The following is a 21,759-nucleotide window of genomic DNA, read 5'->3' as shown; positions in this document are numbered from 1 at the left end:
AAATACAACATACCAAATTATGGGATGCAGCAAAAGCAATTCTAAGAGGGAAGTTCATAACAATAAATGCCTACATCAAGGAATGAGAATGGTCTCAAAAAACCAAATTTTACCTCTCAAGAAACTAGGAAAAGAAGAATTGAAGCCCACAGTTAGTAGAAGGAAGGAAATAACAAAGATCAGAGCAAAATAAATGAAAGACTAAAAAGAGAACAGAAAAGGTCAATGAAACTAAGAGCTGGTTCTTTGAAAAAAAAATAAACGAAATTGATAAACCTTTAGCTACACTCAGGAAAAAAAGAGAGGACTCAAAATCAGAAATCAAAGAGGAGATGTTACATCTGATACCACAGAAATACAAGGGATCATAAGATACTACTATAAACAGTCATATGCCAACAAACTGGACAACTTCAAAGAAATGGAACACACAACTACCAAGACTGAATCATGAAGAAATAGAAGATCTGAACGGACAAATTACTAGTAAGGAGATGGAATCAGTAAGCATAAATCTCCCAACAATGAAAGTCAGGACTCAGACAGCTTTACTGATGAATTCTACCAAACATTCAAAGGAGATTTAATACCATTCCTTCTCAAACTCTTCCAGAAAAATAGAAGAGGAGGGAACCCTTCCAAACACATTTTACAAGGCCAGCATTACCCTGATATGGAAACCAGACAAGGATGCCACAAGAAAAGAAAATTATAGGCCAATATCCCTAAAAACATTGATGCAAAACCCCTCAACAAAATATTAGCAAACCTAATTCAACAATATGTTAAGAGGATCATATACCATGTTCAAGTGGGTTTCATTCCAGGGATGTAAGGATGGTTCATCAATGTGAAAAACCACATTAACAAAATGAAATATAAAAATCATATAATCATCTCAATAGATGCAGAAAAAGCATTTTACATTTTCAACATCCATTTATGATAAAAACTCTGAACAAAGTGAGTATTGAGGGAACATACCTCATCATAATAAAAACCATATATCCCAAGCCCACAGGTGATGCCATACTCAACTTTGAAAAGCTGAAAGCTCTAAGGTCAGGAACAAGACAGAATGCCCACTCTCACCACTTTTGTTCAACATAGTATTGGAAGTCCTACCCAGAGCAGTTAGGCAAGAAAAATAAATAAAAGGCATCCAAATCAGAAAAGGAGTAAAACTGTCACTATTTGCAGATAACATGTCATATATAGAAAACCTTAAAGACTCCACCAAAAAACTATTAGAACTAATCAAAGAATTCAGGAAAGTTGTAAGACACACAATCAATACAAAAAAAACCTGTTGTTTCTATTCACTAACAACAAGCTATCAAAAGGATATATTAAGAAAATCCCATACACAAAATAGAATAAAACACCTAGGAATAAATTTAACCAAGGAGGTAAAAGACCTGTACACTGAAAAATACAAGACATTAATGAAAAAACTGACGAAGACACAAATAAATGAAGACATTCAATGCTCACGGATTAGAAGAATACTGTTAAAATGTCCATACCACCGAAGCCATCAACATATTCAAAGCAATCCCTATCAAAATTCCCATGGCATATTTTACAGAAATAGAAGAAACAATCCTAACATTTGTATGGAACCATAGGAGACCCTGAATAGCCAAAAATCAATGTTGATAAAGAACCAAAAAACTGGAGGTATCATGCTTCCTGATTTCAAATTTTATTACAGAGGTACAATAAAACAGTATGGTATTGGCATAAAAACGACACACACATCAATGGAACAGAACAGAGAGCCCAGAAATAAACCCACACATATATGATCCATAAATTTATGACAAAGGAGGAAAGAATATACAATGGGGAAAGGACAATCTTTTTAATAAATGGTGTTGGGAAAACTGGACAGCTACATGCAAAAGAATGAATGTGGACCACTATTTTATACCATATGCAAAAGTTAACTCATAATGTATTAAAGACTTGAGTGTAACACCTGAAACCATAAAAATCCTAGAAGAAAACATACATGGTAAGCTCCTTGACATAAGTCTCGGTGATGATTTTTTGGTTCTGACACCAAAAGCAACAAAAGGAAAAATAAACAAGTGGTACTACATCAAACTAGAAAGCTTCTGTGCAGCAAAGGAAACCATCAAAAAAATGAAAAGGCTACCTACCGAATGGGAGAAGATATTTGCAAATCACATATCTGATAAGGGGTTAATATCCGAAATATGTAAAGAACTCATACAACTCAACAGCAAAAAAGCAAACAATCTGAGTAAAAAATGGGTAGAAGATTTGAATAGACGTGTTCCCAAAGAAGACATACAGATGGCCAACAGGTATATGAAAAGATGGTCAACATCACTCATCATCCAGGAAGTGCAAATCGAAACCTATCGAGATGTTATCTCATAACTGTTGAATGGCTATTATCAAAAAGACAACAAATAACAATTGTTGGTAAGAATGTAGAGAAAAGGGAGCCCTTGTGCACTGTTCATGGGAATGTAAATTGGTGCAACCACTATGGAAAACAGTATGGAGGGTCCTCAAAAAATTAAAAATAGAATTACCATATGATCCAGCAATTCTACTTCTGGGTATTTAACCAAGGAAATAGAAAACACTAACTCAAAAAGATATGTGCACCCCCATGTTCACTGCAGCATATTTACAATAGCCAAGACATGGAAGCCACCTTAGTGTCCACTGATGGATGAATGCATAAAGAAAATGTGGACACACACACACAATGGAATATTATCCTGCCATGAAAAAGGAATGAAAATTTAGAGTCGTAGATGTAGAAAACAAACTTATGATTACCAGGGGGAAAAGGAGGAAGAGGGATAAATTGGGAGATTGGGATTGACATATACATACTACTATATATAAAATAGATAACTACTAAGAACCTACTGTATAGCATGGGGAACTCCATCCAATACTCTGTAATGACCTATATGGGAAAATAATCTAAAAAAGAATGGATATATGTATATGTAGAACTGATTCACTTTGCTGTACAGCAGAAACTAACCCAACATTGTAAATTAACTATGCTCCAATACAAATTAATTAAAAAAAAGAACGAAATGTTGCCGTTTGCAACAACAGGGCTGGACCTTGCGGGCACTCTGCTAATCGAAAAGTGTCAGAGAAAGACAAATACTGTATGATCTATCTCACTTACATGTGAGCTCTAAAAAAAAACTGAGCTCACCGATACAGAGAACAGACTGGTGGTTGCCAGAAGCAGGGTGGGGCTAGTGAAAGATGCTGGAGGGGGTCAAAGGTACAAATTTCCAGTTCTAAAATAAATGAGTCATGGGGATATACAGCATGGTGACTATTGTTAACACCGTACTGCATATTTGAAAGCTGCTACAAAAGTAAATCTTAATCTGAAACTAATATAATGCTATATGTCAATTACACCTCAACTGAAAAAAAAATAAACCAAGCATCCTAGATGACTCTTGCGGTCTGGTGAGGCTCAATCCCTGTGGTCTGGGATTCCAGGTGAGAGGCTGAATGAGGGAGGGGTGGTGAGCCCAGATAATCTGAGCAAGCAAGCAGGACTTCCTGTAATTCTCATTCTTGAGCAAACCGAGTGGCACGTGTCTGCGGACACCGGCCATCATCAGCAGGGCTGTTCAGCTGCTGCTGAAGACGCACTTACCGTGCAACGACTTCATTCCCAAGGTGTAAGAAGGCCTCCGCAATGGAAGAGACTTGGGGAGAGAAGGGTAGGTGCTACTGAAGAGGACATCGTTGGGCAGGGCTTGGTCCAGAAGTGAAGCCCTTGAGGTGAAAAAGTGCTCCCTCTGGCCGCTGTAAATACTCTCATCGGACAGCGTTCTGTGCAAGGCCCGCCTTGAGGTGGGAGTGGTGGGAAAGGGAGACTGAGGAGAGGAGAGCGCGTGGAACTGAAAGACAGCGTCAAGAAAACAGAAAGTCAATCTTCTGGGTCACACACCCAAGACTGGGGGCGGAGGATGGGTGCGTTAACAAAATCACTCTGGTAGACACAACCTTTCAGATCCTGGAGCCCAACAGGGAAGCCTCAAGGTCCACCATCATTGTCTACATCCTTAAGGGCTAAAACAGGAGTTCTGGGCGCCGTATCCTCACAGCCCAGCATGCTGTCTGCAGCCGATCAGTGCTCAGTACAAAATTCAGATGTGGGATTAAGCAGATTCATCACTATCGTGTCATGGTTAACAACAAGACTTTAGGATCAGACAAATATGGGTTTTATTTGAATCCCGTGTCTTTGACCAAATCATGTTATTGCTCTGAGCCCAACTCCTCGTCTATGAAATGGGGCTACCTCTCAGGATTATTATGAGGATTCCATGAAACACTGGACTGAGCACAACAGTACGTTATCAGTGGTGTTACGAAATAATGTTACGGTCCCCAGCGAAACAGCCATGGTGCCAGGAAGGTATCCTCAGAAGCCTGTCAAGCGATTGCATGTTTGCCAGGTAACAAGAGCCTTTGATCATCACCATATGTTCACTCAGGTAATAGGTGGCTTTTGAAAGCATCAACTACTAATATTATATTTAATGAGCTTGGGAGATAATTATTTTTCTGGATGGATTTCTATTCGTGGAGTAAAAATAGGGGAGTCATCTTTATAAGTGACAAGTATTTATACAGTTATATATAAATGACAAAAGCTCCAGATAGCTGTATCTCTTGTTAATGTCTTTTGCCTTTGTGACCAGATTTGATTTTTATTTGAGATTTTTCTACAAATAGCAAGCTTCTAAGAATTCCATTCATGGAGAAAAAATAGACACGTTAACAATATTGAAATATCCAGCATCCTGCAAGCCAACAGAGTATGAGGTCCATTAACAGAGTTATCCTGGGGCTTCCCTGGTGGCGCAGTGGTTGAGAGTCCGCCTGCCGATGCAGGGGACACGGGTTCGTGCCCCGGTCCGGGAAGATCCCACATACCGCAGAGCGTCTGGGCCCGTGAGCCGTGGCCGCTGGGCCTGCGCGTCCGGAGCCTGTGCTCCGCAACGGGAGAGGCCACCAACAGTGACAGGCCCGCGTACCGCAAACAACAACAACAACAAAAAAAAACAGAGTTACCCTCATTCAGTTCTTCTTAGTTAACGGTTCACCTTGGCAGGGAGAACAATGTGGAGAACAGGTGAGGATGTGAGTAGGAGGGCTGAGTCACTGCTGGCAGGAAGCCACTGTGAAACTTTCCATGACACTTTGAAGGGATAGAGAGATAATGCTATGGCAATGCCTCCATCTAGGAGGCTGAGAACAGATCTGATGCTCAGACTCATTCATGGGTTCTGAGGTCTAACATGCTTCCGGTCCAACAAGCCAAGGGTTAATCAAGTCAAAGCTACCCACAGTGTGGTATGCACAGCTGCACCATAAATATGAAAAAATTATTAATCAAATGCATTGTAAATGAGCCCCAGGCGTAGCCAACTGTGTTCACTTTCTAAAATTCACAATGAGTTAAGCCCAAAGTACATACGTGCTTACCTTGAAAACTAAGCTGTTGTGATAAATGCTTTGCGAGTCTTTAAGTGGGAGGCGACTTGGTATGGAAATGATTTCCCTTCTCACTTCACACAGAAGAGTGGGCATTAGAGAGGTTAAATGGCTTGCTAATTGTAAATTAAAAAAAAAAAAGGGCTTCCCTGGTGGCGCAGTGGTTGAGAGTCCGCCTGCCGATGCAGGGGACATGGGTTCGTGCCCCGGTCTGGGAGGATCCCACGTGCCGCGGAGCAGCTGGGCCCGTAAGCCATGGCCGCTGAGCCTGCGCGTCCGGAGCCTGTGCTCCGCAACGGGAGAGGCCACAACCGTGAGAGGCCCGCGTACCGCAAAAAAAATCACCTCCCTCCACCTGCAAGGTTCTAGAACTGTCACATAAGGCTCCTGCCTACTAGACCAGATTTCAGATCTCTCTATTCAAAAACTGCTCTCAATCATTTTTAGCACATCTGGGTTTGGCAAAGGGACTTCCTTTTCCAGTGACTATCCCCACCCTGATGGTTTTACAGGAGAGAGATTTTCCACCAGTTCTAGTTTCAGCCTCTTTGGGAAATGTTAATATACTTCAAGGTAGTAAACAGCTACCTTGAAGATATCCTTTGAACAGTGAGATTTATTCAAAGTTATAACATCCTGCACTAAAGGGAGGCAGGGGAGGAGATGGAAGGAAGCAATCTACCTAGATGCTTTCTATCCGTTAAAAAATAGCAGGACCTAGCCTGGGCCAAGCACGTTGGGACGGCTCCTGACCCCAGCCCTCTTCAACTCCAGTCTTAAAGGTATGTGCACCTATCCAGTCCCCTAGGGCACCCTCTGTCTTCCTTGCAGGTCAGACCTGAGATCGCTGAGTGGTGCTGCCCTGTGCCGCCACACCCTGGGAAAGACCCACAATACAATGGGTGGCAGACTTGGAAGGGATTTTAGAGAGCATCAGGAAGGGGGATCTCAACTGTGTTCCAAGGAGCCCTAAGGGTTCCTCCCAGCATCACTGCCTGGGGAGAGGAGATGTTCAGGTGGTACCCAAGAGCCCAAGGTACCCCACCTCTCCCATTGGAGAAGTTGTGCTTTCTTAGTTCTACACGTTGGGCTGCCATGTGTAACTAACTGTATTAGGAAGAAAAGGGTTCCTGAACGTTAAAATCATTTGGGCACCATTGACCTAGTCTGGTCTTTTGTTTCAAAGCTGAGAAGCAAGGCCTAGAGAGGGGGCGTCTTGCTCCAGGTCCGTCTCCTTCCCCTCCTCACTCTTTTCACTCCTCCCGGCTCTCAGTGAAACGGGTTACCCGCACTTGCAATAAGCAAGTATCGGCTCTTCCTGAACACTAGAGCCGCATGAAGCCTCTTCCTTTGGTCTGTATCTGAGAGTACTGGCTGGAGAGCAAGGCTCTCAGGTTGCACTACCTACCGTCTGTTCACTTGCCAGACTCATGCAGCCCTCGGGGAGAATACAGTGATCCCAGCTCTGCCTGCCAATGAGGTTTCGTAGAATGTTAATCGCTCTGCCCTCTTCCTTGAGATACGAGTTCCACAGCAGCTGCGCGGGGCCCTGCAGCCACCCACCTCTCAGCTCCAGCCTGCCCAGCAGAGCCCTGCCACGTCCTGCAGCAGATATCTCACTCTGCTGGCAAACGAGCCGGGGAATAACCCCGTCATTTGGTATTCATGATGGCTCACTGCTAGCACTTGCTATCTGAGAAAGCCAATGTGGCCTGAGTGGTTTCCAAGTATCACAGCCCAAAGCAAGCTACTCCTTGTACCCTGAAGCCTGATGCAGTGGCTCGGAGCCCTTGAGCCAGGCATGGGCTGGAAGACCTCTCAAGGGCATGTTAGCCTTACTGACACAGCAGAGGCACGGCCATTCAGATGATGAATCTCACAAGACACGCAGAGCTACTTAGCTGAACTCATCTGAAACCAAACCAAAAAGGATGAAATGAGAGAGAAAACAGAGCATATTTCCAGCTCCTGCTTCCAGCCTTTTCACCATAATAGTTTAGCCAGCAGAAGCATTTTCTTTGCAGAGGGTCTCACGATAAATAGTCACAACATAAAGAATGTGCACTCCTATTTCAAAAAGGAATGTTAAAGTAATTCACTTTGGAAATAAAAGCCAAGGCCTGAATAAGGGCAAGACAGACATTTGCTTTCAATTATTTCCACTGCATGAGTAAATCAAAAGGACGAAAGCTCTGAGCTTGCTCCTTTCCAAAAATGTTAAACTAAGAATTGGTGGAAAGATTCCTTTCAGGGCAGGTCTTATTTTCCTCTAACCTCAAAGGAAAAATCAGAAATAATTTTTGTTTTGAAACTGGTAGTTAAAAACTTTAATATACCTCTTTGGTTTTTGATGGATAAAGAAAGAAGTTTCAAGTACTATCTTTTGCAAGGTTGCTAAGGAAACCGTTTGTGCCCTGGGTGATGAGTCAGAACTGTTAAGTGCTGGCTTATAAAACAGAAATTACAGAAGTCCAGAATGGCAAGTCTTTAAAATGATTTATGATGTTAATGTTTATAACTCATTGATTTCTCAGCAAAACTCCAGAATGGTCTTTGGAGCACATTTCATCTCTGTAAATGTTGATTTGTAAGTTTAGGAGGTATACCTGACCTGTCTGAAGGAAGATGCACACACACGTGTGGCACACGCATACACAGAGGCATGTACGTGTGCACATAAACTAGAATGGTGACGAGAAAGCCTGGATGAGACGAGACCACACAGCTCATCCAGCTGAGCATGTCTCTCACCCTCTGATCACAGTTTGAGGATGGTGAGTGGTTAAGGGAATATGTCAGCTTCCATTTTCAATCAGTTCTCAAAGGTCTTCCTAAATTAAGCTTTCTAGTCACTTCCAAGAGACTACAAATCATTTAACTAAGAACACAGAGAACAGAGAACAGTTCTGTTCTGGCCCCTTCTCTTGGGGCCACCCGGTACACTGCAGACAGAAATACCAAACGCTTGGCGTGAAATACCTTTGGGCCCAGCTAAGCCAACACTAGCTCTGAGCCTGGGAGCGTGAGACTGCACGTTTTAGAGGACAAGAAAGCAGAGAGCCTTAGGTGGGCTTCAAGGGTCCTCCAAGCTGAGGTGAGCAGAACAAACCCTTCCTCGTGGTCATGCAGGAGTCTGGCCACCAACATACCCACCAACTCTGAGCAAGTTCTCGGGACTTGACGGGGAGGGTGGCTGGGTTCCAGAGAAGGCATTTCTAGTCTGGAATTCTGAGAGTGGAGAGAAGGCTTTACGAAGTGAAGAGAATCTGGAAAGTTCTGAAGGTAAACGTGCAGACTTACGTTTGCTGGACTAAACAGCATGCAGTGTACGGCTGGTAGGTCTGCCTGGCCAGGGGCAGGGGGCAGAGGCAAGGCCAGAGTGCAGGGTGCTGTGGACACACACAGGGCAGGAAACACACTGGGGGCTACTGTGGAAGGAGGACGAGGACCCTTCGGACAGAAAGCGCTAAAGCCCTTTCAGAAAACTTTCTGTCTGACAAGGGAGCCACGGGTGTCTCTGCAGAGTTCTGAGAAGCAATGTCATCCGAGTAATAATGTCAAGAAAGTGTAGCCTGTGCACCGTAAGTAGGATACACTGGAAGAAAAAAAGCCATGGGGGTAGGGACAGGTTAATATAAACACGACTCAAGAGATGTGGCTGCAGGGACAGAGCATCTGGAAAACATGTGGACCAATTACTGGGACAGTCAGGTGATGGCGGGAAGTGGGGTTTGATGAAGAGGAGCCTGGAACCACCACTTCCTGGAGGGTGCAAGTGCCCCGTTCGGTCTCTCTCTAACTGCTATTTACCCCAAGTTCTACCCTGTACCTTAAAGTTCTTCTGGGATTCAGGAGTTGGGCTTTCCAGATTGATGAGTTTCTTGAGATCCTCCTCAATGGTGGACTTGGAGGTTGGCTTTGGGGATGCCCGGAGGTCCCTGGTTGAGGCACGCAGCCTGGTGTGGGCTATTTCATTGCCATCACTCTGATGACGCCTTGAAAGAAGGGGAAGAGAGGGTAGAAGTTAAGTCGACAAGGTTGACTCAAGGGCACGATGGGCTCTGAAAGAAGTAAGTCAATGGAGAGCTATTAAAGGAGAGAAAAGGAGAATCGCTTCTGTTCAATTACATTAGAATCTACTCAGATAAATGCTTGTTAGAGAAACAAGACCAATTTGAAATACAAAATAAAAAGCCTGAAGAATAAATCACTCTTTCATAGGAAACTATTAACTACATTAAGCCAAAATTAGCAACAGACTTATTAATAAAAGCCCACAGGGTATGAAGCCCAAATGCAATCCTGGTACAAACAAAAACAAAGTCATTGACTGAATCATTTATTTTTTTTGTCAAAAAGTTCTTCATGTTCAGAGGTGGTCACTTACTTTCTAACAGTCCCTCTGGTGCCTCCTGGCCCATTTAGGAATTGCATGGGAAGGCTGTGATTAATAGCATCAAAGGGACAAGTGTGGTCTTAGCACCAGAGGGACGATTATTCTGAAGTTTGTTCTTCAGACATACTCTTTCCTAGGAGACTTAAGATTCTCAAATCTGAATGTTTTGCAATCTATCTTATTTAAGGAATGTGTCAGAGAAACAATTTAAGACAAGTTTCACTGAGGGAAAAAAAAAAAAAATCTCCCTACCAAACCACCCTCTTCCTAGCCCCTAGCCCGGCCTCCTCTCTTGTAGGAAATTGCCCCAAGCTTTTCTGTTCTCTGTCATGTTAAAAGCAAAATACCCAGCAAGAGGGCTTCCCTGGTGGCACAGTGATTGTGAGTCCGCCTGCCGATGCAGGGGACACGGGTTCGTGCCCTCGTCCGGGAAGATCCCACATGCCGCGGAGCAGCTGGGCCCATGAGCCATGGCCGCTGAGCCTGCGCGTCCGGAGCCTGTGCTCCGCAACGGGAGGGGCCACAACAGTGAGAGGCCCGCGTACCGCAAAAAAAAAAAAAAAAAAAAACACAAAACAAACAAAAAAAACCCAGCAAGAGAAGCAAAAGCATCCTTACTTTCTTGTGTCCATAAATCCCACAGAGTTTATGGTTCCTTCGGGTTTCTTCCATCCAATTAGGTACTTGCTAGTAGCGCCCTGGCGAGGGTAGAAAGTCCTAGGACCGGAGGAGGAGGAAGATGAGAAGGAAGGAACGAGCTGCGAGGAGGTGGCAGGATGCAGTTCTTCTTTTGGTGAACTTCTGGCACTGGTGAAGACAACTGGGCTGGCAGAGTGTCGGGAGCTCAGGGTACTGAGGAGAAACAGGACAGAGACAAAACGGCGCGTGTGTGTGTGTGCATCCCGGGGTCAGTATGTCAGCTATAAAAGCGTCGTCCAGGACAGGGGTTATGGCCAGGTTAAAGAACAATGAATATTTCATAAAATATTAATGGGGCTGGCTGGTCTTCCTTGCTTTCTCGCTTTAATTTAAAGGTCTGCTGTCAAAGTGAAAGATGGTGACTGGGGCTTATTCTGCACTTTAAGTTGAAAAGTAAAAATAGTTAAGACAGTCAGGGACACTTTGAAGTATGCTAGCACCGCTGAAGTTTGTGACGGTGAAGTCTAGAAGAGGCAGGTCGTAGTGGGGAGCCGGCAGTAAAAGGTCTGGAGGTATCAAGGGCTCTCTGTCCTCCCTTCCTCAGAACTAAGGGTCATGGTGACATTCCCCAGGCCCGAGCTGAAGAGGGGAGACAAGACTGGATCAGCCATAGAGCTCTCTACACACTCACGTCCAAGACCAAAGGGGCGCCTTGAGGTCTCCTTCCCCATGGCATCTATTGACTCTCTACAAAGCTGTTTATCAGATTAACCTGGACCATTACCTTACAACATACACAAAAGTTAACTCATAATGGATTAAAGACTTGAACGTAAGACCTGAAACCGTAAAACTCTTAGCTAGAAGAAAACATAGGCAAGTAAGCTCCTTGACAGTGATTTTTTGGATTTGACACCAAAAGCAAAGGCAACAAAAGCAAAAATAAACAAGAGGGACTACATCAAACCAAAAAGCTTCTGTGTAGCAAAGGAAACCATCAACAAAATAAAAAGGCAACTTACTTGCAGCGGACACGGGTTCGAGCCCTGGTCCGGGAAGATCCCACATGCCGCGGAGCGACTGGGCCCGTGAGCCACAACTACTGAGCCTGCGCGTCTGGAGCCTGTGCTCCACAGCAAGAGAGGCCACGACAGTGAGAGGCCCGCGCACCGCGATGAAGAGTGGCCCCGCTTGCCACACTAGAGAAAGCCCTTGCACAGAAATGACGACCCAACACAGCCAAAAATAAATAAATAAATAAATAAATTTATATTAAAAAAAAAAAAAGGCAACTTACTGAACAGGAGAAAATATGTGCAAATCATGTATCTGATAAGGGGTTAATATCCAGAATATATAAAGAACTCACACAACTTAGTAACAAAAAAAGCAAACAATCCGAATAAAAAAATTGGGGAGAAAATTTGAATAGACATTTTCCCAAAGAAGACATACAGATGGCCAACAGGTACATGAAAAGATGCTCAACATCACTCAACATCAAGGAAATGCAAATCTAAACTATAATGAGACCTCACACCTGTTAGAATAGCTATTATCAAAGAGATAAGAAATAACAAGTGTGAACAAAAATGTGGAAAAAAGGGAACCCTCGTGCACTGTTGGTAGGAATGTAAATTGGTGCAGCCACTATGGGAAACAGTGTGGAGGTTCCTCAAAAAATTAGAAAACCAAACTCCTAGATACAGAGTAGTTGTCAAAGGTGGAGGCTGGAGGGTGGGTGAAATGGCTAAAGAGGGTTCAAAAGGTACAAACTTCTAGTTATAAGATAAATAAGTCCTGGGGATGTAATATTAGGCATAGTGATTAAAAATAAAAAACTGTTCATCACCAATGTATTTTAAACTTTGGTTAGAAATTACAAAACTCAAGTCCTGTAGGACTCAAGGAGGAGACTACTCCTTGTACCTTTAAAACCCAGGCAGAATTTTAAATAAACTAGAGATGAGAGTTTAAGCTAACAACAAACCTAGAGGGCCTTTAACTGCAGGATTTCCATACTTCCTTCCCAGTGATCTCACGCGACCTACGGTCACACCACTTGAGCCCTGCTGAGTTTTCCAGCTTAGGCTGAGACCAAAGACAGGTCACTCCAGGGGACTCTGTTACTGAAGGTTTAGTTAATAGGATGTGGTCTCAAAGCATGCCTCACTAGCACTTCCATTGGTCAAAATCTAATGGTCCTGCTCTGAATGAAGTATGGACTTTAGTTCATAAGAATGTATCAACATTGATTCCTTAGCTATGACAAATGTATTATAGTGACATAAGATGATGAGAACAGGAAAAAATGGGTAAAGGGTACATGGGAACTCTGTACTATCTTTGCAACTTTTCTGGAAATCAAAAACTATTCTAAAATGGAAAAGTTCATTATAAAAAAATAAGCAAAAAACCAAAACAAAATACAACAAAAAATAAAACCCTAATGGTCTAGAGATTTTATATGTGTGTGTGCATACATACATGTACAATATATACACACACACACGTACATACATATATACACACACACATATACACACATCTGAAAATGAATCTTGAACTCCACCTCAAACCTTACATAAAAATCAATTCCAGATGGGCTGTATATTTAAATGTAGATCTAAAGATTCTGGAGTGTAACATGGAAGAACATCTTTATGATAGAGGCAGAGATTTCTTTAATAGGATCGTAAAGGAAATGATTGAACCCCATTAAAATTAAGAACCATTCAGCAAAAGACAAAGAGAATATATGTAAAACATATATACAACAAGGGGCTCCTCTCCATACATAACTAACTTCTACAAATTAACAAGACAGACAACCCAACAGAAAAATGGGCAAAGATCTGGAAAGGAAGTTCACAAAAGAGGATACCTAAAAACCATTAAACACTGGTGCTCAACATTACCAGTTATCAAGAAAATGCAAATTAAAGCCACAAAGAGGGACCACTATACGCCTACCAGAACAGCTAAAATTAAAAAGACAATATCAAGTGCTAGAAAGGATGGGAAGCAACTCATCCACTGCAGGTGGGTACTTGTTACAACCACTTTGGCAAACTGGTTCACAGTCTCTGCTAAAGTTGAATATGTGTAAATCCTATGCAAGCAATTTCACTCCTAGGTATATACTGAAAAGAAGTGCATATATACACGCACCAAAGGACATGTACAAGAACCTGTGTTATCTCCAAACTGGAAATACTCCAATGCTCATCAACAGTAGAGTGGATAAGCAAATTGTGGTATGTTCTCACAATGGAAAAATAATACAGCAATGAAAATAAACGAATGCTACTTACTTGCAACACACGGATGAATCTCCCCAACATAATGTCGACTTAAGGACACCAGACACAGAGTAATACATATGGGATGATTCCACTTACACAAAGCCCCCAAATAGGCAAAATGAGCGTATGGCTTAGGATTCAGGATTGTGTTCACTTGGGTAGGAGGGGGAGGTGACTGGGTGGGCGGGCATGTAGGAGGAATGGTGTCTGGATGCTGGTCAAGTTCCAGTTCTTGATCTGGGTAGCGATGACATGGGAAGTTCACTTTGAGAAAACCCAACCCAATGTATATTTATGACCTGTGCCTTTTTTTGTACTCATGTTATACTTTAATGAAAACACACCCACAAAAACAAAGCAAAAATAGATGACCTGAAAGAAGGCCATGTCAGTCCCTGAGGCTTTGCAAAGACTGGAGAGAGGGGGACAGAGTGTCGGGGGAGGAACAGGACACAGGGCAAAGGTGATCTCGAGGGTTTTCCACACTAACTGGGTCTTAACACTTCAGATTAAATATAACCATCTCCTTTATTTCTGTAACTAAGAAGGAGGAACCAGGTTCAAATTTCATAGAAAATATAACTTAAAAAATGACTAGCCATACCCTAATAATCCCTCTAACAATTTTACCCCAAAGATTTTTCTATCTAGGGAGAAGGGGAAAGAAAAGACCCCCTCACAAAACCTCAAAGGGCAACATAACTTTAAAAGCAATGCTATCTCATTTAGTTTTCACCCCTTGATAACAGAAATCCCATTTGTTTGCTTTGAAAATTAAGGGAATGGGACTTCCCTGGCGGTCCAGTGGTTAAGACTCCCCGCTTCCACTACAGGGTACGCGCGGGTGCAATGCCTGGTTGGGGAACTAGGATCCCACCTGCCGCGGGGCGACGCCAGAAAAATCAATAAATAAAATTAAGGGAATGCAAAACTCTTCCATTAGTGTAGTAAATTATTGATAAATCAATAAGAACAAAATAATAGTAGGTCTCTGTTACGGAAAAGAGACTAAAAGTGGAAAGGTGAACCAAAAAGAAAAAAGCAGGGAGAGACACATAAAGATAGAGGCAGACAAGCCCACAGACAGTAACACCAGACACCCAGGTTAACGCCAAATGCATTATCAGCACAGGGAGCATCAACCCAGAGAAGCTTCTGAAATACCAAGAGTGCAGCCTTTGGGATACTTTAAAGGCATATGACAGGTTTGCAGCTATTTGTTACTTAGCGACAAGACCTAATCTTTAGTTTGCAGATCTTTTTCACCCAGCTATACCTGCCTCATACACATTTGTAGCCCAGATGTGGAGATGTCTCAAGCCTCAACCCTGGTTAGTGTCTGAAGCAGGTGCCAATTAAGTGAAAAACAGCGAATTAGGGTCTCATGTACTCACCTCTCATCTTGGATAATCACGTGCTTGCTTCACCTGCCTTGACTGGTACCCACAAGTGAGTAACGTGTGTTTGAATGACTCAAGCCATTCGTCCTCATCAGCATGTTAAGATACAGACTGTAGTGCTTCAACCCAGAGATTGATTCGGGAGCTTGGGTGGGATGGGGTACATGAGAGTTTGCACTTCTAACTTGTTCCCAGGTGATGCTGTGGCCCTGACTCAGACCCTAAAAACCACTGTACCAGAGGTACATTTGACTGTTCATAGTTTACATTTCTCATCGATAAGTATCTTGATGTGATAACATCGGTATTCAAAACCCTGGGGCTTTCAAAGACTAAATGTTTGGTCAAAAGAGAAATAATTAACCATGAGAAAACACAGCAGATCGCAGTCTGTTAATTTACAAATCTTTCCTCCATGTTTTAGGAAACAGCTATGCTGCTTTTAGTCATAATGTATGTACTGCATAAAAGGGAGCGTTATGGAAAAGGCTTAGAAACATCAAAGGCAAGAGTAAAGTATACAGCATATACAGTTTCTGGAGCTCTTTCCTTCCTGTGTAAATTCAATTACTACCATTATTTCCCTGAGAGGCATTTAATAGGTTTTGTACTCGATGATAAAACTCTGAAGGCAGAGATATCTTTGTATATTTAACAATGCCAGAATACAGTAGATTCTCAGTAAGATACTTACTGCACAGAGGGATTCTCTTTGGTATTTACAAAGCACACTATATATTTAATTTCTTTATCTTGTTTATCACCTGTCTCCCCCAGTTTAAATGTAAGCTCCATGAGGGCTGAAATTTTTGACTGTTTTGCTCACTACTCTATTCTCCCTGCTTAGAATAGTCCCTGGACATTGCAGGCATGCAATATTTGATGAAGGAAACTGTCAAATAAATGACAAATTAGCCATCTGTTTTAAATGCAAGGGAGCGTTGTGCACAAAGATAGCGTATTTTACTCATACTCTATTTAAAACTGGGTGTTGCTTTCTTTTTACTGCAAGAAATAATTAAATCTACAGAGTATGCTTCTGTTTACAAGTGTATTCTTAAAAGGATAAATGCTTAATTATCCATAGACCCCAATTATTGGTTTTATCTGTGACCACAGACCCTGATTATTGGTTTTATCTGTGAACAGGGCAGCTGACACTAGCTCCCAGGTGTGAAATGCCAGCACACTTTTGTTCACTAATGGTTATAATCAAGGACAGCCCTACTTAACAACTGATTAGATTTGGGAACCAAGGTAAAAGCAAAAACACATGACTAATCCATTGGTGGTTCTTCCTTCTTTACTGTGTACAGCTCACAGCACGAAGGTGAGCACTTTAGTTTGTTCACCTGTCCCCTAATTCGATTGTCACAGGAGGATCACCTGGGAGCTTTAAAAATACACATCCCTAGGCCCTAATTCCAGAGATTTTAATTTGACAGAGTTGGGGTGGTGCCTGAGTTGTGTATGTTGTCAAAAATCTCCCCCAAGTGTGCACATCCATTGAGAACTGCTCGAATCTAGGTGAATTATCGTATTGTTATGACTTCATCAAAATCCAGCTTCACACAGTCAAGATCAAGAAGGGGACGGCATCAGAGCAGTGTTTCTGCAGCCATGAACTCTGGTCACCTGCAAGTGTTGATGTAAATAATGATTCCTTGGCTCACGTCCCATCTCCTAGAGCCCCAGAAATGTGTATTTTAACAAACCCCCAAAGGACTCTCACGTTCCCTAGAGCTTAAGAACTACTGCATTAACCCCTCAACTCTTCTCACTCCACAATGGGTTGTCTCCTCCTTCCTCTGTGGCCCCCTCCCCCGGCCCAGCGCTGTGTGTGTGTGCGTGCGTGTGTGCGTGCGTGCGTGTGTGCATGTGTGTGCGTGTGTGTGTTGGGGAGTGCAGGAGGGTGGGGCTCCTTGAGGCTGACCCACCTGCTGGCCTTGAACTACTTGGAAGGACCTGCACACACACACTTCCCCAAATAATCTCTGAGTGGCTTTAATTACAAAACAACTGAAATGAAGTTGTCAGCTTCATACTTTCAAAGGGGAACTGTGTGGCTGAGCTGTTTCATTATCCTGGAGATTTCATGTTAATTCAATAGGCTGCAATTTAGCTGTACACATGGCAAATTAAATCTCTCCCCAGGAACTGTGTAAGAAGCCAATAATACAGAACAAAAAGAGACGAGCAATAGATATGTTAGGAAATGACAAGTGCAGTAGCTGCTACTTTTCTATCTGTAGAAAAAAGTGAGTTTAGCTGTGAGTATGGCTAAACTGGAAGCACTAAGAATTTAATCAGGGTGTTCCCGGATTCCACACGAGGAGACACTAGCTTTCTTTCTTACATGAAGTATAGGGCATTTCCCCTTTCCTAAAAATGGACCAACCTTTGATTCCTTTGGTCATTCCAGGACATGAATTAAAACAAATTTTTTTTTCATCCAAGTAGAGTTGATTTACAATGTTGTGTTAGTTTCAAGTGTACAGCAAAGTGATTCAGTTTTATATATATATATATATATATCCCTTTTCAGATTCTTTTCCATTACAGGTTATTACAAGATATTGAATATAGTTCCCTGTGCTATACAGTAGGTCCTTCTTGTTTATCTAGTTTATATATAGTAGTGTGTATCTGTTAATCCCAAACTCCTAATTTATCCCTCCCTACCCTTTCCCCTTTGGTAACCGTAAAATTGTTTTCTTTGTCTGTGAGTCTCTTCCTGTTTTGTAAATAAGTTCACTTGTATCATTTTACAAGATTCCACATATAAGTGATATCATATGGTATTTGTCTTTGTCTGACCTACTTCACTTAGTATGATAATCTCTAGGTCCATCCATGTTGCTGCATTCTTTTTTATGGCTGAGTAATATCCAATTGTGTAATATACATCTTCTCTATCCATTCCTCTGTCAATGGACACTTAGGATGCTTCACGTCTTGGCTATGGTAAACAGTGCTGCTCTGAACACTAGGGTTTACAGGACATGAATTATGAAAAGGAAGAGAGGGCACACACATATGCATGATTCGTCATATAAACAGAGGAGAAGAGGCAACGGGGCATCTGAGAATTTGGGACAGTCTGAATCTATCCAAACTTCTCATCCTGACCTGTTGCTCAAATGAAACCATGAACCAAATGTGCTGCAACCTGGTTACTTACATTCCCAGCTGTGGTAAAACTTTATAGGAGACGATACTAGATGACTAGTTTCCAAAAAGGACGCCAATCACGGCGGGGGCCACTTTGCAGAGGAGGAGCTACACCTGCTTGCCGACCTTGCAAAGGGATGAACCCCACAGGACAGGGCAGCCTGCATGTTAAGAGTCAAAGCCCCAAGTGGTGAAGCTATAAGGGCCTGGGAAACTGTTCTGCAATTTCTTCATCATCAATGAGGCTATTGCCCCCTACCGAAGACATCTGCCAGCCACTCTCCGTGTCACCGAGAGCTGCTGAAGTAAACACCTGGAGTCACCACTATTCAGGCAAGACACAGAGGGACGGATTTTAGACCGGCTGGGATGGTATTTTCAGGAGGGGGAGAGCAGCAATTAGTCACTTGTCAAATGACTGTGGCAAAATCTGCCCAAAGGCTGAATGCTGGCCTGATACCAAGGGGAGGGGAACTGATGGGTTTCCTGTGATTACGTGCACAGATAACAAATAAGCCTTCGGGGTGACAGATAATGCGAAGGATAATGATTAAGGACGACTCCTCCCACTGTGCTCAGCACTAGCCAGTTATGTCCAGTACTGGCTCTACAATTTAGGAGAGCTTCAGAAGATACTAATTCCAAAGGACTGGGGGAAAAAGAAGTGAGGCGGGAATGATGAAGCTGGCAAAGGGGATATCCAAGCGACTGCAGTAAAGAAGACTGTTCATCTATAAGAGGGAGATATTTAATAAGTACAAGGGCACACGAATGCATAAAGCATAGGGGAATGAGTGGCTAGGCCTAGCCAGCAGAAGAGACCTCAGGGGTCACGGTGGACCTCAAGCTGAACAAGTCTGCAATGCTGAGTTAGTTAACAGGGAGCTAACAAGATAACTACGAATATTATCATTCTATTAGGCATAGCTGAGAAAAGTGTCACGTCCAGATGTGGCATCTAAAAAGGATAAAGAAAACAAAGCAGGAAACTTGAGAAGCAAAGTTTCTTGGGAGATACATGTTTGTCGAAGGAAAAATAGCTAGATAACTACACTGAGTGATGGAGTGCTTATAAAAGGAAATGACAGAAAAAGGACAGTTACAGTTTGCAATACCTTTGATAACATTTTTTTTAATTCTCAACAAACATATAAAAACAACCATTTAGTAAGGAGACTAGGTATTAAGTTACAGATAAGGGACAAGCTCGGAGAGATGGCGGGACTGGCCAGAGGCCACATGACTGGTCCACAACAGAACTGAGACTTGAACCTGGATTTCAGGATCCAAATCTATTCTCCCTACATTTCTGTCTCAACTTGCCTGGAGGTGAAGGGCTGTCACCACATATATATATATATATATATATGTATATGTATATATAGTTAAATTATTTTAACATCACCACTTGTTGGTACCTACAAATTTCATAATCTTACACTTCAAAAATCTTCTTCAGTCTTTAGAAAAGACTCAGCTCAGAAAAACTATTCTCTCTCTTAATCACAGATTTAAGCTGCTGGCTAGAGGAATTTCAGATAGGTAGATACAGGACAAAATTTTGAAGAGGGAGGGGACTTAAGTACTGAGATTACTCAGAAAGATTATGGAATCTCTCTCTTCTTGAGATTATTCTTTCTTTTCTTTCAGCAATTGGATAAATTCTCACCCTAGTAGTATAGTAGGATGGTTTAAATATGGCAAAGAATAGAGACTCTGTCCTTGCAGAATTCCTGTTGGTCTTCGATTTAATGGCATTTGGAGAATTTGGGCTTTCTATATGGACTGGATGAATGCTTCAGTTGCTTCACAGAACCAAGTAATGAGAAACATTTTGTCAGTGACCTCTGCATCAAGAAATCTGACATCTGGGGCTTGACAGAGCTCTCATTTTCTCAATGTTGAAATTTCAACCATAGTCGTTGTATTTATTCATTCTTTAAGTTGAACATCACCTAAGTTCTGGCTAAAATCATCACCCACTTTCATAAGCCGGAAGAAATGGAAATGGGGCAAGAGAGCTTAGGCCAGATCACCTGGAGTCCTGATGTGTAAAAGCAAAATAAAATAGAACCCTGAATGTTCACGCTGTCCGGGACCATAAAGCAAAAGTTACCAATGAAAACAATTCATAAACATATGACAAGTGGAGCCAACCACATGTTGGAGAGAAGTCCTGGGGAACTGTAGAGGCTTCACTTTAAAGTCTTAGTCCATAAAACAGAGAAAAATAACAGTCTCACCCTAAGAAAAAAATGTAGAAGAGAGGTAATTAATCATTAGTGATTTTAAAAGACCCCAGGCAGAAGAGATTTTAGAGGAAAACATTACAGATAAAGACAACAGAATATTTCTAAACAAAGAAGCAAGGCCTATTTTTCACCCAGGGTGCCAAAGAGGGTAGAGAACAAAATTTAAACTCACAAGCTCTAACACACACACACACACACACACACACACACACACACACACACACACACACACACACAGAGGCACTCATACATAGTCAGTACACTAGAGTAGCCTGAGGCATTCCTTACTGTTCCATGTAAACTGAATATAAGAAGTCCTTCTTCACCCCTACTCTCAAGAAACCTACAGCTTTTCTGGCATGAATAATTAACTATTAGTCAACCAGAAAGAGCACATTCATGACACTGAACTGTACTAGCATCTGTGGGCAGGCATTTTTCCTGGCCTTTAATCATCCCCTCTAGTGAATGTCAGACACTGACCAACTTATATGCAGATATTGATTGACATTTGTAGATAAGCTGTTATAAAGTCTCTCCCTGTTATATTCTGCAGATTAAGAAATCTTATATAGAAGTGACAACTAAAAACTCAATGCCATACAAGGACTTTAGGTACACTCTTATACATACACTTGTATATAAAAGCACTAGAGCTCTGTGCAAATATTGACAGGTCTATACAGTAAGCTTTGAAATGTAGTGGTAGTTTTCCAGAGCAGTCAGGAGTTAAGGATTTAGGCTATTTTCAAACTGGTGTATTAGTAGGGACCTTGAGTCATCAGGCAAAAAGTAGGAACAGAAAGGAAGAAATTATTCCTATTTGTTCATCAAAATGTACTGAACACCTATAATGCTGGTGTATTGAGCACCTACCTGTTACGCGCACCGCGGTGCACGCTACACACAGGTGCTTAGGATGAACACATTGGATGAGAAGTCCTTTTGTACTGGAGGGTAGTAAAAATGTGTATGTGATCACATAAGTGGGTACTAACTGGCACCAGAGCTCTGACGGGGCCTACAGGAGGCAAGACGAAGCGGCAGAACGGCTGGTGGCGAGTGGGTGC

The 21,759-nt window shown here is 42.3% G+C and overlaps 1 protein-coding gene across 12 annotated transcripts in view; it reads right to left on the bottom strand.

Moving 5' to 3' along the window:
• SIPA1L1 (signal induced proliferation associated 1 like 1) overlaps positions 1 to 21,759 on the bottom strand; it is a 373,251-nt gene that overhangs the window by 20,221 nt on the left and 331,271 nt on the right. For all 12 annotated transcript variants that reach the window (XM_032621332.1, XM_032621344.1, XM_032621336.1 and 9 more), the window contains 3 exons: positions 10,541 to 10,774; positions 9,356 to 9,521; positions 3,677 to 3,923 (listed from right to left, as the gene is read on the bottom strand). In XM_032621332.1, coding sequence (XP_032477223.1) covers positions 3,677 to 3,923; positions 9,356 to 9,521; positions 10,541 to 10,774 — 647 coding nt within the window. The remainder of the gene's footprint in view (positions 1 to 3,676; positions 3,924 to 9,355; positions 9,522 to 10,540; positions 10,775 to 21,759) is intronic.

This window comes from Phocoena sinus, chromosome 2 (genome assembly GCF_008692025.1).
Source record: "Phocoena sinus isolate mPhoSin1 chromosome 2, mPhoSin1.pri, whole genome shotgun sequence".
Lineage (NCBI taxonomy): Eukaryota > Metazoa > Chordata > Mammalia > Artiodactyla > Phocoenidae > Phocoena > Phocoena sinus.
Note: the sequence above shows the minus strand (reverse complement) of the source record. Positions and strands in the feature narration are given on the sequence as shown.